The sequence below is a fragment of the Synchiropus splendidus genome, chromosome 5, assembly GCF_027744825.2.
Source record: "Synchiropus splendidus isolate RoL2022-P1 chromosome 5, RoL_Sspl_1.0, whole genome shotgun sequence".
Classification (NCBI taxonomy): Eukaryota; Metazoa; Chordata; class Actinopteri; order Syngnathiformes; family Callionymidae; genus Synchiropus; species Synchiropus splendidus.
The window spans coordinates 26,397,961-26,414,653 of NC_071338.1; the positions used below are offsets into that span (position 1 = coordinate 26,397,961).

Sequence of the window (16,693 nt, forward strand, 5' to 3'; positions counted from 1 at the left end):
ACGCTGGGAAAAACTCTCACAACACACGAGCCGAGGAATGTATCGGGTATTTTATAATTGATGCTTGGTTTCCACAAACACGATAAAAGTTTTCTCTTGTCCAACCCCATCAGGATGTGTTCTCTTCCAAATGATAGCATCAGATGAGGAAGCTCAGATGGAGGTTGTAAGTTTAGGAAGTGCTTTGTTTTGTTTCGTACTTCGTACCATCTCGGTCAAAGCTGATCCCGTGTCCATATTGCATCAGCACTTTGTCATAGTGTAGAATTAGAACCGTCATAGCTGTGTTTCTTCTTACATATATAAGACTGACTTGGGCAAAGCGCGGCCCGGGGGCCTAATGCGGCCACTGAATGTATTTATGTGGCCCTCCTGGAGTCAAACCATAAAACTGACATTGTCGTCTCTGGCATTTTGTCTTGTGCATTGTTTTTTGTTCATTATGATTCAAGTGAGACATAACCTTCTTGTTTGATTATTTTTCGTAATTGTTTGTATTTTAAGTTGGCTATTTTAGTATTTGTTTTTAGTATTTCTTGTACCTTAAAATACATCAGAATTGAAAGTAGCAAGTAGTAGTAAATTAAATAAAACACAACAAACAGCATTTTCTGTGCATTTTTAAAGTGTCATTTCATAATCACACATGATGTCATCACTTGACTTTTATTTTCCATTTTCTCTGACCCTCCTTTCTTTGGGTTTGACCGCCCCTTTCAACGGTCACAATAAAAAACCTGGCCCCTCAGGAAATGTAATTGCCCACCTCTGCGTTACGACCTTTATCTTTTCAGTGGTGTCAAGTGGATTCCAAGTGGATTCATATTTTGTTATAAAGTTAGGTTTTCTGTTCAAAATAATCAAGAACAGTAGACCTGCAGCAAAAGGTCAATCGCAGCAACATGTTTTTTGACTGACAGGTTCTTCAAAAGGGCTGTTGTGATGTCAAAAAAAAAAGTTGTAGTCAGGTTGTTAAAGGTCTGTCTCAACACTGCCTGTGACACCCGAGCGGCACAAATGTCCCGTGTGACGTTTGTCTCCAGTGATATCAAATATTAATGCACGACTGCTTGTCAGAGTGCCAGAGTGATCCAACTGTCTTTATCCTCACATACGAGTCGCCTCTGTTCTGTCCCTCTAAGTCAAGACACACATTGTTCATGTTGTGTTGTTCTATTAAAGCGTTGTATAATCAGCCCAATAAGCATGAAGCTCTTGGGACTGGGTGGTAATGCAAGTCTCTGTGTCTCACATGGTGTCACATGGAAGACGATACCTGGCAGCAGTGATGCCACAGGGCTTTCTTTCCTCTGTCGTGACTAACATTGAGATTTCAGCCTTATCTCTCTCTCATGCAGCAGAACACGTTTTCTTGTGATGGTTTTTTTTGCCTCTGTTGCAATACTTTTCCAGGAAGATTGAGATGCTAGAAGTGGAGAGCCATCCTTAGTTATTTCTAAATGCATGTGAGCAGAAGGGAGCCGCCTTCTAAACTATTAACTCAAGTTTCCATGAGGGAAGGGCGATATAGACAGAAAAAAATATCGCGATAAATGTTGTAATTTCGGCGATAACAATAATTATCATGATGAATATATTTGTTGGACACTACAGTCTCCCTTGAAACTGTTTTATGATGAAATTTGTTTCTGTCTAAATACAATAGTGGACTAAGTGTAGAGATGACAAATTCAATGTTTCTCAATGTTTTCTGAAGACTAACTCATGCTTTGAAACACTGACAAAGATGCTCTGGTGCACTGATGTGACGTGGTTCTGTTTGTTTTGCTCAAAATAAATCCACGCACCGCATGTTAAGGTCATTTTTCTAGGCACAGAGACCTCAGTACGAACTGTATACTGCCTATTGCATGGAAGAACACGGGGCTGTGGAGTTCACTTTCACCTGTGTGCGTCCTGAGCTGGAGAAAAGTTCAGAAAGATTTGTAAAAGCAGTTGGTCAAAGTGTGAAGAAAACATCCCGATGGCTCTCGGAAGGTTTATTGTACAGACAGGAGTCAAGTGCGAGGTATCAAACTAGGACAGCAGGTTTCTTCAGCCAGTCCACTTCAAACCAGCGACTCCCAGCCAGGCTGGCAGTCCGAGTCCTGGCTGTGCAAAGAGCTTAAGCCCGTGTCCGAATCATCATCGCGGATGGTGTGAGACTGTGACAGACCCCTGGCCTGCTCCACCCACTCACTCTTCCCCCCCTCGGTGCTCATCATCCCCTCCTGATCATCCGGGCCGCCTCTCCTTCCTTCATCTATGTCCAAAGTGTTGACTTTCTCCACCAAATCCCTCATCTCCTTCTCCCTGGCCTCACAAATCTCCTGGCTCAGCTCTAAATCGCTCCTAATAGCTTCTAAATCCGTGTGGAGGCGCAGGCCGATGTAGGCGCTGGCGTCCAGCTGCGTGTGGATTCTCTCGGCCTCCAGGAGCAGCTCCGGCGTGTCCCTCCTCTGCAGCTCCTCCTGCCTCCTCTGCATCCAGCGGTGGTTCAGCTCCTCCTGGACCTGCCCCGTCATCGCCTCCGCCAGCGCCTCCTGCTCCCACAGCTGCTCCTGCAGCCGCACCAGCTCCTCACACTTGAGGACAAACTCCTCAAACTTGTCCAGAGTCTCGGATGAAACCTGCTCTGCCTCCTCCCGACTGGACGCTGTGGCGGCGGCAGCGTCCAGTAAATAAGTGTCCTGCACATAGTTGAGGCCATGTCTCCTCATTCTGTCCACGTGCACCTGGGCCTCGCACTTCTCGATCTCAGCGTCCAACTCTGAGATCCTCTGGAGCTGCTGTCTGATGGTGTGGTCCTGGGACACCACCAGGTGCACCAGGGTCTCCACCCTCTCGGCGGCAGGCTGCTCCTCTCTCGCTGCTTTCTTCATCTTCTCCAGCTTCCTGAAGGCTTTCCTGACCACTCGCCGCTGCTTCTCGGTGGAGATGCCAGCCATGGGACAGCGGGGGACCTCTCTCTCTGCGGGACCCCTGCTGAGCACCACCCGCGCCTCCGCGCTCCGCGCCCCGCGGCTCGCCAGCGACGCTTCGCTCCTCACCAGCACGAACTTGACGCTCCGCTGCTCCTCTCCCCAGGCGACCCACAGCCGCAGGATCTTGGTTCTGCTGGGCAGGATCCTCTCGCAGCCTCGCCACTTCTCCACGATGCAGTAGGACTGCGGCGCGCTGCGCTCGCCCTGCACCAGCGCTCTGACCACGTCCGCGCAGCTGGTGCGCTTCGACACGCCGAGGATAATCTTCTCCTCCCGGCAGAGCCACACGGAGATCCGGCTCTGCTCCCGCGCCATCATTAATTCAGGCGGGCTTAAATAAAACAGCGCTCACTCCCGAAATAGTCGGAAATCCGGGGCAAAAGTGCGCGCCGCTCCATCGCTGACGAGTCTGAAAGTTGGTGGAGTCCCGAGGAAAGTTCTGCCGCCCCCCCGACACGGGTCACGTGACCGCCCGCTTGGGGAGCGAGTGCTGGCCCGTTGTTGGGAAGGTGGGGCCGGTGCACGCGCCTCTGAGGGGCCCCTGCGGCCCTCAACTCAGCACTGGTAAACAAAAACTCACACGTCCAAGTTTGCAGTGAAAGCGTGATGTTTTATATTTTATATAAAAAGTTTTCACATGTTGGGTTACATAGCTCCTGATGCCAGACGGCCAGTAATAACATTCCAAAGCATGATTTAAACACTTTAATACAAGTTGTCGCCAGTCAAAAGTACAGTCAGAAGTGGTTGGTTTAGGGTCGATCACTCTTTTGGTTTGGTCTTTCAGCTCAGCTCAGCCAAAAGCTGGAGTAAACAGAGAGTAAAGTGGAGACTTCAACGATTTCATTCTCAGTAAAAATAGAAATCACTTTGCAGTTTTGTGATTTCCAAAAAGGGGATTTTGGCCTCCTGTTTTTATGTGTGGAGTTTTTGCATTTTTTCCTCTTTATTTATCTATTTATTTTAAAGACAATCTCAGACCAAAAAGATGCATCTGCAGATCTTCTCCCAGAGCTTCATTACAATTCAGAAGACATAAATTCCGTCCAAACGCAACTTAACAATACAATAAAGCTCTTCTATTTAAACGTCGTGTGCGTCAGGAACAGAGACGCTCCTGACTCCAGTGGTGATGCTCAGTGGCAGCCACATGGTGGTGCTATTTACCCACTTTGGAACGATCAAATCTTCAATCATTTTGGTTCATTTAAAAACCTCATAAAATGTAAATATTTATGTTCAAATTCAACCTTCTGAGCCATTCATATGAAGAACACTTAAAGTTCTGGAATGTCATTTTGAAAAGTTCATGATAACTTTCAATACAGTTGTGACAAACTCGAGTCGCGGTCTCCCCCTAGTGGTGAAAGTAGGGCAGTAACAAGGCTCTGCTCTGTGTATTTGTTGGAGGCTCTTAATCGGCGTCACAGGCGGACTTAATAGGTCACAGCTGTTTCTTCTCTGGCTTAAAAAAAAAATAAAAGACTGACTCAGATTTATAGTTCCATATGTATTTCTTTTTAATATTGCGTACATACAAAGTATCTAGAAAGCTACAAAATATCAACTATAGTGATGAAGGCATCATAAAGTTACAGAGCGAAAAAAAACACAAACACAGCAGAGATCTTTCTGAAAAGATATGACACATCTGTCCCAACATATAAGCCAAGATATCACGTGGTACAAAGCACCTCTTAACACGGAAGTCAGCACACAGACGGGAGGAGAAGGAGCATGATGGGAAAACACAGCCTGGTTATCAAACAAGAAGGTACCAGTACCTAAATATACAAGTGGGAAAAGAACCCAAAAAGAAGCAGATGGTAGTGTGACTTATGACTCGAACATTCAAAGGCTTCAGTCCCGCTGTTTATATTTTCATGTGTTAAAACGACACGTCACGATGAACCAGCAGTAACATGATTATCATTAACAAAATACATCACCAAACACAACAAGGAAAAGGTTCACGATGTCGCCAATTCATGCCAACAGACACAGGAACAAGTAAAGAGCAAGCTGGTCCGCAGGACTGCCACTAAATACTGAAACTTTAAGGAGTCGTGTGAAGCGTTGAAGAACAGAAGAGATGCCTCGTGTTTAAATCCTCACATCTGTAAATCCAGGAGTCGATTCTGGTCTTTTTTCTTTCTTTTTAACTGAATCTAGCTCTTGAGCACTTGAACCTGCAAGTGAACGCAGACAGCAGACGACTGCAGGGTTTGACTGCGCAGACGACCGTTACATCATCACAGCAAATCTGAATCTTTGAACAAAAAAAAAGAAAAAAAAGATGACAAATGTTCTGCACAATCCTTTAACAAGGCAAAGTGGTGATTGGTTTCACTTCATTTTTGGTCAGTCAACTGTAAATCGAGTCGGTGGTTTGATCAGTAGGACGTTCAAATCGAAGGCACTTTCTTGCTGCTGGGCAGGAAAACAGATCCACGGTGTCAACTTCTTTTGGTATTTCGGATCAGGACAAGGCAGTAACGTGTGCTTTACACTGAACGCTCACAGACGATAAATATGTACTGTATATATATATGTATATTGGTGTGGCAACGGTGAACAACATACAGGCCCGAGATTCAGACAGTCAGACTTCAACAGAACTTCAGTGTCTTTTAGTGTTTTATGAGGACAAATCACTTTTGTTTCACCAAGTCTCGGAGTGTGTGCGTGTGTGTTCTTGTACTTCTATCTTTGTGAGAACCGGTATGTGCTTTGAATGAACAGAGTGAGGACATTTTGGCTGGTCCTGCCTTTGTCAAGTCTCATTCTAAGGGTTAAAACTACAAAATACCTTATTATCAGTTTTTAAGGTTAAGTTTAGCCATTTGTTTTACATGGTTAGGTTTAGGGGGAGAGGCTGGGGAAAGGGTCATGGCAATGAGAAACCTCACAATGTCCCCACAAGGACAGAAAAACACGTGTGTGTGTGTGTGAGTGGCGCTTCCCCCAATCACTCCCTGTTGAGGGAAGAAGCAAACACGAATGACAGTCCTTGTCGACGCCCTGATCTCAATTATTGTCACTAAACCAGACAGAAAGATGAGATTAAGTTGCATAAACACTGAATCATGAGGATTTCTCATGAAATAAAGCGTAAAATTGAACTGAAAAGCGCTGGCACATTGTTTTAATGAAAACAATGTCAGACCTCAATGACTTATTTGTTTTTGTCTGAAAATAAAGAGTGAAAAAGACGTTTGACATGAAACAGGGCGAGGTAGAGAGAACACATTAGACCCTCTTGAAAAGTGACGGCTGATGCCAGTCAAACGTATCATTGCTTCTTTTCCGTTCTCTACCATGTTTATATGAGGGATTTGCTTCTGTCGGGCACCACTGATGTCATGTTGTCCACCAGCCAGTCGCGCTCACCTGAGAAATATTACAACTGCTGTAGTGTGGAGCTAGAGTGGGAGGAGCCAGAGACCAAGAGGTTCTCTTTAAAGGGTGTCATTGTTATTATTATTTGTGCCGCTGACTGCCTGTGTCTTATAATGGCCCAACTGTAGCTCCACCTGAAGTGAAGATGGCCGCCACAGACTCGGATGTGGATGCACTCTAAGGCAGCAGGCTCTCCAACTTTGGCGGGTTGCACAGTGACCTCGTCTCACCGTGCACACACTTCTGACCAGAGAGGCAGGTCAGGGGTTTAAGGCCGACTGTGGGTTCAGGCCACGCGGACACACAAAGGCAGCCTGTGATCCCCGAGAGGAGGAGCTGGGACTCTCACTGTTGATTCCTACCACAGAACATTCGACAATAGAAAAGTGCCTCTGAAAAGGAGGAGTGTTTGAAGCAGCTCTGCCTGAAATGTGAAAATCTCTCCCAAGTACTGATGGAGAGAGGAGACGTTCGGCACTAGTGTTTTCAAAGATTCACTTCCTGTTAGTGTGTTTCTCAACATATGTAAACTGGGAGCCCCTGACCACGGGAGGGGTGTGTGTGTGTGTGTGTGTGTGTGTGTGGTTGTTATGGACACTGGTGACACATAACAGCCAGTACATGTTTAGTTTGACCATTTTCTAGTGTGTCCAACATAGTTTCACTTAAACCACATCACACTTCTGTCCAGAGAGTCTTGAAAAGAACCATCTCATGGCAACCGCGGGTCCACAGTGGGATTCGAACCCATGACATTTGAGAGAGTGAACTAACCAATAAATCCGCGATTCAAACTTTTGGCTTTTATGGAACTTGAGTTGTCGCAGTTTGTTATGGGGCTGCAGTTCTGGCCTGTGATAGATACAGGTGGGTCATTCACACTAAGGAATGCTAACTGTCTGAGGGCCATGTGCTTCGTGTGGCCTGCAGGCCTCCAGTTTGGCAGCTTGTGTGACAGTTGTTTACATTTTTCTCCAGGGCTTTGAATGGCACACGGAAGTGTTGTCATTCTCACCGCAAGCATGATTGTCTCAGCGCTGTGGTGTTTGTGAGCCGGCAGAGATACCGCACATGTTGGCGAGTCCCGGCGTGACACTGTGTCGGGCCTTCGAGCAACAAAATCACTGAAAGCAAACGTGGAACAAGGACGATGATGGCGACTTGATCTCAGCTACTTTACTGTTCAATTGGTTTCTTTGGGAATTTTAATGGCTGCATGTGCAAACTGAGAGATGTGAGACCACATCAGGATCTGACTTTTTCAACACAACTAAACAGCTCACTGTGGTTTGTTTAGAATTAAAAAAAAAGAACTGGGGGAATTCTCTCGCTACAGCCACAGGTACACCCCACAGAGACCGACCCACATGGAAACAACAACAGCAACTGTGCCGCAGCTGCAGTCAGGCGAACACTCACGTACAAAATCTTCTAGTTACAGATTCAAACTGACACAAATACGTCGCGGGTGGGAGTTTGTGTTGGAGGCACTGCCACTTTGAGGTTGGAGAGTTTATGCGAGTTTGGATCCTCTCATTCTTTTACCAGTCTGTAGATGTGGTGCTGCGCTCCGTGCTCACTGTTGGACACCTCGAACACACAGGCCATGCACAGCAGCGTCTCCTGCGTGTCCCTGTTGGTCACCACCTGCAGGGGGCGACAAAGCAGAGCCTCACTGACAAGATTCTAATCGATGTGTGATCCAGCTTGACCCCAGGAGAGTTGATCTGAACCACACGCTGTCAACTTCTCACGTGTGCTAACATCTAAATTTGCTATATTATTGAGGAAATTATTAAGAAAATGAACATCCACTGAGCACAGACAACAACCAATGACAGCATTTGTTGAGCACTGTGACTGGTAATTCTTTGTTTGAAGCTTAACAAATTCAATTTAGACAAAAATGATGCGCTAAAAATATTGCGCACTGCTGGCGGATGATCGAGGGCTCCACATCCTTCATTAGCTTTTTGCAGTTCACTCACTAAATCAAATGAACTGTGGAAACAGTTTTGATCTTAATCTGAAATTAATCCACAAAAATATGGACCATTTGGAGGGTGAAAGGTGACCAACAGTACTCGAAAACAACAAAGAATGGGTCGGGCTCAGATGGAAAAAAAAGACATTTCATAAGGAGAGCAATTATATTTTTCTGGTCTTCCTGTCAATAAGCAAAAGACTTGACAACGGATGAGTGGATTTCAATTTAGGGGACGTTTGAGCGGGGAAAGGAACGGATACCTGAATTTTGGTGGTGATCCGCACTACCATGTGGATTCTGTGAACCAGACAGCCAGTGTGGCACCAGCTGTCAAGTCCCAGGACTCTACTGCCACCTGCTGTCCAATTGAGCTTGTTTGACTTTGATGATGCCTACATTTCACTTAGGTGTCCATCAAACATAGATTTTTTTTTCTTTCAAAACATGTACCAATTTAAAAAATCCTTTTTCCTAGTTTTTATCATATCCGTCACAGTAAATATTTAATTCAGTGAGGGCCACTGTTGCTCAGATTTGATTTGGGCTGCCGACTCCCTGGTGTGTATCTCTGTCAGTCTTTATTATCTTGTTTCTCCGAGCTACCATGCGACTCCCACAGACCCCATGTGACGGCTAATAACAACTGCCGCCCCCTCTTCTCCTCCTCCCTGCAGATAATGAGGCTCCTCACACTGCGCCTCATCCTCTCAGGAATGAGAAGAATGAGGGTCTAGCAACATCTCCAGCCTCAGTCAAACCCTCCTTTTGTGCTCTCTACATGTCAGCTGGATGCACCAACACGCCCCCGACAGAAGAAGAATGTGGCCCGCTCGGGTCATTGTGGTAGTTACCAACAAGATGGTGAAGTTCTCCAACACGCTGTTCATCATGTACTTCTCTGGCAGATGCTTTAGCTTATGGATGAAGTTGATCATGTATTCACACATGGGGGATCTGCTTATCCTGTAGACGAAACGTCCGTTCTCGAAGCGAGCGTATTCGGTCTGTGAAGCAGCCAGAGATGTGTTCACGTGGACTGTTAGAGAAACCGTTCCAAACATCAGCAGACCAATTCTTACCTCAACCTTCTCCACCACCTGCTTTCCAAAGGAGCAGACTTTAGTGGAGCATGTGATGGTCATGTTCTCCGAACTCTCGTATTGACTGGTGACGCCGTAAAAGGATCCGGATTCTTCCTGAATGTTGCAGTTTAAGTCCGCCTGAGAACGTGAGCAAAAGAGTGAGCTTACAGAGACCAAGAGTCGGAGTCGAGATCAAACTGAATACAGAAGCTCTATCAGTCATATCAACACATTTATTTCTCACTGCAAAAAAAAGGAATTGAAGTGCTTTCAGTGGAACAAACAAATAGTTTCTTCAGTATTGAATGTATCTCGGTCAGGTTTGTTGGTCTCAATATACAACGCTAATATGAAGAGTTGCCTTCAATGTATCACGAACTTGGACTCAAGGCGCCTAACTATTGCTTTAGAGAGCACGTTGAAATGGACTAAACAGCCGGACTGGACATGAATGAGGGTGTCGGCAACAGTCCTGATGTTAATGAGTCCTTTAGGAAACAACATGGAGATGAGGATTAAACCAAGTTTCCTATAAAGAGGGATTTACAAGGTTGAATGAGTTTGCTTCCGTCTGAGTCTGAACATGCTGTTCGCTTTGGAGACAAAGGAGACAACGTCCTCCCACAACAGTCTCCTTCATTAAGCAAAGCAGTTGTACGTCCATTATTGTGCAGATCCTCTCTTGCATTTGAAATTTAGATCAGTCGCACACATCAAACGGAATTCAAGGCGACTCGGACCAAGTGCATGCCCGCTACTTTGTTGGCTGCCGCTAGTTAGCATTTTGCATCAGGGAGGCAATACATGCGATGTTTAAACAGCCATTAGGAGAGCAACCAGGTCACTCCATTGTTTGAAGAGATTACATTGAATTAGTGTGTGCTTTGATCAAAAGCTCTCCTGCTATGCTTGTCCAAATATAGCCGCACACATTCTGCAAACATTAAGAGAGCAATCTTGTCCATGTGGGCTGACTACATCTAATCCCTGATCAACCTGGACCCGGACTCTGACATCAATCATTCAGAAGGACAAGGAGTGTGAAAATCAAACACTCACCCAAAACTTTATTAAGAAGAAAGAATTCTGGGGGCCTTTTCCGTACAGCTCCTTCAGTCCTCCTTTCTTTTCTGGGAATTTGTCATAGATCTGTCGAATATCTACCGACTCCAGCAGAGCGTCGCTGTAGGAGTGATTCGTTTGTCCGATGTGCACAAATAGATGCTTGTTGTACTGAAAAAGAGAAGAGAAGAATTTTGAAACAGGTTTGTAGTTAAATGCCAAAGTTGGAGCCTTGTTCAGACACGTTTCTCAATAACCGTGAAATCAGAATCGGAATGGCTTTATTAATCCCTGGAGAAAAAGTAGCAGAAGGTGCACATCACTCTCCATAAATATGAGCACAAACCTCTGCAGCCATAAGTAAAACATCCAAACTTAGAAAGACTCCCTAAGCAGAATGCTTTTTTGTCATTCACTTGCTTTCGCTGCAGCTGGTTTATCGTCTCCTCATCTTCTGTAGTTTGCAAAGCTTTTCATTAGTTTTCATTTTTCAAATTCAGTTTCAATTAGTTCAGTTTTTTTTTAAAGCTGCTTGGTTTCAGTTTAGTTTTTATTCGTTTTAGCTCTTTGTTGTTGTTTTTTCCTTCAATATTATGGGGTACTGGAACAGGATTGTAGACTGAAATAGGTCACAAAAATAGTCAGTAATAAAAACTCAACAAAAGACCCCATGTAAAAAACATTAAGTTTATAAAGATGAAGCTTTTGCCCAAATACCACCATCACACTAGTCAGCGTTGTCAGGTCAGGTCACGGACTTGACATGCCGCACCTGGCCGACAGCAGTCGTAAAGCCAGCCGAAGCAAAATATATAGATATAAATACATAATAGAAAATAATCAAAAGTTTGTTTTGATTAGCTTCGTAAACAGACAATTTTTATTTTTATTTGAGTTAACAGTTTAGTTTTCAGTTCAAGTTTTCGTTTCTTTTGTTGGTTTTCGTTAACTACAATAACCTCGGTAGGATGGAGCAATATTAAGGTGTAAATAAAATCTTGAGATATAAAACTATGTATGAAAATTATGAATCAAAATAAAAACTCAATAACAATAAAAATGCAAAATAATCCCAGAGTAAAATGTGACAGTCCACAGTGAAATACTGACTGCTTTCAAGTTTACTTTTGCATCCTATGTTGACGACTAAGGCAGCATTCCCGCAATTTCTGTGTGAAAAATATGATAACTAATATGCTAACTAACTACGATAATGAACTGAAATACCTATGTTTTGGTGTCGACATTCTGAGTGTCCTCCCCTAACCTTTAATCTTATTATTTCTTTTTTATCTTAATCCCAAATCCACACCCTCAATCCTCTGGATTCATCCAAGAGGAGGTTCAGGAGTGAAGCAGCTGCTGCCACCAATGAATGATTCTTGTCTCCACTCTCTTCAGTTTGATTGTTACCAGTCAGAAGTGCCTGACTCACCGAGTCTGGGTCTCTTTGCTGCTCCAGAAAAGCAGAGAACTCCACGAGTCTAAGTTTTGATGTTCCGATGGAGCGGCCCTGCCAGGCCGGTGCTGTTGGCGTGGCGGCTGCTGTGGGCTCGTAGCCTGCAGGCACACAAACAGCCATCACTCACCGTTCTCTTTAAGGGTGCTATAATGTGTGAGTCCTTACTTGTGATGGTGGTGGTGGTGACTGCTGGTTGGATGGGGTACGCTTGCTGGGAGAAAGGCTTGATACTGAAAAAGAGAAGCAATATGACCTCTCTGTTGTTTCTAAGACCTGATGTTGTACTTATTACTGCGTATGGTGTGGAAAGAGATGGTGAAAACTACAGGTGAAATTTAAATGAAATTTCAAGACTTTGAAGGGTTTTACTCACTCTTGCGAGGATCCTGGCTGACCAGCTGATATCATTCCCTGCCACAGCTAGGAAAAAGGATATTGAGATGGTGAGTAGCTAGAAGCAACAAGATGAAAGTGAGATCCGCCGAGTGTATGCAGTTATCTCCACCACCACTCCTCTTGATTGTGTGGTTATCTGATGTGAACAGTGGTGCAAAGCCGGAGTGTGTAATGTGATTTGGCGGAGGCTGTTGGCACGGTGGGCCAGGGGTGCATCTGGACAAGACTGATCAATAGCATGGTGCTGCTGAGGCTCTTACCCCAGCTCCGGGAAAGGCCGGGCGTGGGATCCCTGGCAGGCCCAGCTTGTTGTGAATCGCTGTGGCGGAGACAATCTGAGCGGAAGACATGGAGGCCATGCTCTGGAGGGCTTTGTCCTTTACAGCTTGGTCCTTCAACAACAATCACAAAAGGCTCAGCGCTCCCAAAGGAGGGAGAAACCATGGAAGACATCACCAGACTGAACAAGGCGCTGAAAGCTCTATTGACCTCTCGCAACAGCAGCCGGGTTAATAGAAGACGCATCAACATCGATATTTCAGCGATAACTTTTTCAGCAGGAATGTGCTAAACTATGACAACTGAATTCCAAGGCACAATGGTTCGCTGTGGTATGTTTTCGCAAATAGAAATTCACTTGTTGACTAATCTACCACCAAAATACCTTAACCAAGGTTGCAATTGCCTGAATATCAAAAGCATCCAAACACTGCAGAGAATTTGAAAAGCTGAAGGACACGAATACCACTCAGCAAAGTCTCTCTGGAACTTCCTGTAAGTAAACTTTAGTCCCTGAACAAGATATTTTTACATTAGCAGAATAAATCTACAAGTATTTAGTGAAAACAGTTTAAACAAACACCACTTAGAGGCATGCTGTCAACATATGATAAGCAGACAAGCACAAGAAGAGGACGAGCAACAGCACATGCAGCGCTCCCTGGTGTGTGGCTATGAACAAGCGACTCTAGCGGCTCAGAGAAAAGCTCAGCCAAAGCAGAAACGACAACACACAAATCAAAATACTCACCATGCTCGTCACCTGGACACAAAAAAACAGGATTGCAATGCCATCATTTTTAAGAAAAACATACACTGTACATCACATACTCACACACACACACACACACACACAGCTGCACTTGCACTGAATCGGTTGAATTCTATTTTGGTTGTGTTTTGCCCTCGACGCACCTATTTATTGAATCAATTTTTAACTCATCCAGCCGTCACTCGACAAAGCTGCATTTACATTTCAGATTCTTAGTTGATTTTGAAGTAAAAAATCTAAATCAAGATATCATCATATCTTGTGATATTTTCAAAATTGTGCGTTTTTTAGTTTTTACATGTAAAACTATAAATAAATGGGCTTCTTCTAAGGAAGGGTAACATGAAAAACATCACACCTGGTGTTGCATGTGTTTGAGAAATTACACATTCATAATAAAGCAAAAGTGCTAATGACGTTTTCCATCATATATCACATATATCATATGTGTTCATTAATTCAATACTAAATAAAGACTTAATAAAGATGTTTTTTTTTCTATGCAGAACCAAAACAAATGTATGACATGGACATGTTGCTGTAGATCTGAAGTAATTTCAATGCACAATGAAAATACGAACCACCAAAGCTTTTCTTATATTCACGTATGAACGCTTGCAATTTTGATCATAGATGGCAATGAATCAGAGCCAAAGCCGTTGAGTCGAAGGCTACTATTTCCTGTCACATTTCAGCACAGCCTTCAAACGTTTCAGGGCTTTCATTACCATGCCGACCTACATCTTCACTTGGTCGCAATAGTCCTGTAATGCTGTCGTAGATCGTAACAACGTGATCTAAAATCTATTAGTATAGTAAATATAGAGTGTGCAAGTTATAATACATTCACGTCAATAATATTATAATAAATAATTTTTGTGTCTCTTCTATATGAAAAAAAAGATCTATATTATTTTACAAAAGCCAGCTGGACCTTTTAATTAAACATTCCGACTGTTCTGGCCAGAAATGACTATGAGCAGCAGGTTTTCATTGATGCCCACCGAACTGAAGGGCACACTCTCTTTACCACTGAAGTCTAATTTGCTTTAAATGAGACACGACAGGGATTCGGACAAAAGCTGTCTGTTTTTCCTCAGAGAGCAGGCAGTGCCTATGAAAAGACCAGGCATTCACGCGGCTGGCAGCCTGTCTGACTCTGTCTGCAGCGACACACACACTCACTCACTCACACACAGATTATTGAAAAGTCATTAATTCTGGTTAAAAAAAAAAACAGGGTGGGTGGGGATGAGGCGGGAGGGAGCAAAGGGCATTCATCAAAAACAAAATGACAGCTTTCTTTCACCATGTAAACACCATTCCATTTATAAAAATTAATTTCCAAAAATGTTTCTCCTATAGCATGAAAGAAGATGAGTCCAAGAGAGTTAGCTGACATTAAAACAGAATCAGCTGCGCGGCCATTCACCAGCTGAGAGAGCTCAAGGAGAGGGAGAATACGGGGAGGGTCAGATTTGGACCTCAAACTCAGTGAGCCTTCAGCCATGCTGTCCAGAAACACAAGATTCAGCTCCTCACCAGCAGCCAGTGCCAATTCATGCTTTCAGTTTAGTTGCCATCTTTTTCAGCCTGGCATTGTCATGTGAAAGGAAAACTGATTCTAAAAGGTTTCGACGGATGGCATTAAATTATGGAACATCGAGTGAAATTAAAAAAACATTATTATTATTATTATTATTATTATTATTATTATTATTATTATTATTATTATTATTATTATTATTATTATTATTATTATTATATGCATACTACAGCACTATGCTTATTATGATTGTGCTTCAGTTACCTATCATTTTGGAAAGCTACATGCCACTTTATGGCTGTGACTATTATTTTATTATATTCTGTTTCTACAGAATTGTATTTACACTGCTAAAGTCTGTCATGGTCCACAGAAATGGGTCAGTAACATGAATGAATGACCACACAGGCACGCTGACAAGTTAAGTCAGATATTTTGAGCAACAAAAACCACTAGCATGTCGCACATAAGCAACTCTCAAGTAAGGCTCATATAAGGTTCATTTTTAGTGAACAATATTTCTTTCTCTAAGCTTGTGTATTCACAAAAAATACACAAAAACAGCACTACTTTTGGGTCAAAAACTGAACTTGTGCCACACTAGGAAGCTCCGATCTGTGTTCCTCTGATGTTTCATCCACACAAAACGTCATCACCTTTTCATGGGTTGTGTTTTTCTCTTCAATTGACAATTGTTACACAAGTTTATGATACCTATATTCATTTTAGAAGTCATTTTTGTACCTGCATTGGAATTCAGTGTCAGTTTAACTTAGAGGGTTCATATTAAATGTCCCGACAATGAAGTTAAAGAACAAAAACACAGACATGTCAGAGCACAAGTGCAGAGAAATTAGGACCAGACGGATGAGATGTCAGGGGGCGGAGGGACAGACTGATGAGGTGAAAAGAGCTTAGAAACATGATTAAAGTGGGCAGCAGATTTGGGTTAGAGGGAATTCAGAGCGTCAGACTTTCAGGAAACAGAAGTCACAGCAAGAAGAAGCCATCGCAGAGAAGCGCATACCTTTAGCTTGGAATGAAACTCACGAGATTTCCTTCTGGCAAGAACCTGAATGTGACTAGACACCTGGGGGGTTGGGGAGGGGAGGAAAACAAAGGAAGAGCCTGTAACCATGGCAATGAAAAGCCCCCTGCAACTGGGCAAAGCCAGACGTACCTTAATGGCAGCTTGGATTTCTCGAACTTTCTTTCTTGCTAAGACTTGTATGTGACTAGACACCTCCATTCAAGAAGAGAAAAGGGAAAATAAAAAAACAAGGAAACCTAAATAAAACGCACAACGACTGGATGAGATTCTTTTTGTTTTAAAACTATGGAGGAGACGGGGGCGACCACTATGCATCGTCCAATCGTCGACCGCTGATAAAGCACGGTGCTGTGTTCTGCGTCACTTAAGTGGACTGATTAAGGAGGATGCAGGCCCCTTTAGTTCATATTAACAGCACACAGATGTGAGCGGCTGTGTGCTGAATCTCAATTGACTGGTCTGATTTCCTTCAGGGGTCTGAGCGAGACATTTAACCGAGCAAGTTCACTGTCAATGATCAGTCCGTGAGAATTAAAACGCACGGTGGACTCAGTGTGACAGAGGAACTCCTGGGGGTTCTCTGCTGACAGAGGCTTTACATGAACAGAAAGAATGAAAGTTCTTTTAATGTCCACTGCCAGGTTCTTCACTTACCTCTCCAATACCTCTACTA

The 16,693-nt window shown here is 43.7% G+C and overlaps 2 protein-coding genes across 10 annotated transcripts in view; both read right to left on the reverse strand.

Moving 5' to 3' along the window:
* Positions 1-1,825: 1,825 nt before the first annotated feature.
* Positions 1,826-3,302, reverse strand: rassf10b (Ras association domain family member 10b). The gene has a single exon (XM_053866166.1). The coding sequence runs from the start codon at positions 3,300-3,302 to the stop codon at positions 2,070-2,072; it is 1,233 nt and encodes a 410-aa protein (XP_053722141.1). The 3' UTR covers positions 1,826-2,069.
* Positions 3,303-4,494: 1,192 nt separating this feature from the next.
* tead1b (TEA domain family member 1b) overlaps positions 4,495-16,693 on the reverse strand; it is a 36,033-nt gene continuing 23,834 nt past the window's right edge. Inside the window, exons 5-15 of one of the 9 annotated variants that reach the window (XM_053865084.1) lie at positions 16,150-16,212; positions 15,997-16,059; positions 13,403-13,414; positions 12,633-12,764; positions 12,350-12,396; positions 12,142-12,206; positions 11,950-12,074; positions 10,512-10,685; positions 9,450-9,590; positions 9,222-9,374; positions 4,495-8,030 (exon numbers count right to left, since the gene is read on the reverse strand). In XM_053865084.1, coding sequence (XP_053721059.1) covers positions 7,917-8,030; positions 9,222-9,374; positions 9,450-9,590; positions 10,512-10,685; positions 11,950-12,074; positions 12,142-12,206; positions 12,350-12,396; positions 12,633-12,764; positions 13,403-13,414; positions 15,997-16,059; positions 16,150-16,212 — 1,089 coding nt within the window. In that variant the 3' untranslated portion in view covers positions 4,495-7,916. Of the gene's footprint in view, positions 8,031-9,221; positions 9,375-9,449; positions 9,591-10,511; positions 10,686-11,949; positions 12,075-12,141; positions 12,207-12,349; positions 12,397-12,632; positions 12,765-13,402; positions 13,415-15,996; positions 16,213-16,693 lie in introns of all 9 variants that reach the window. The other 8 variants (XM_053865086.1, XM_053865087.1, XM_053865085.1 and 5 more) reach the window with 8 other exon arrangements.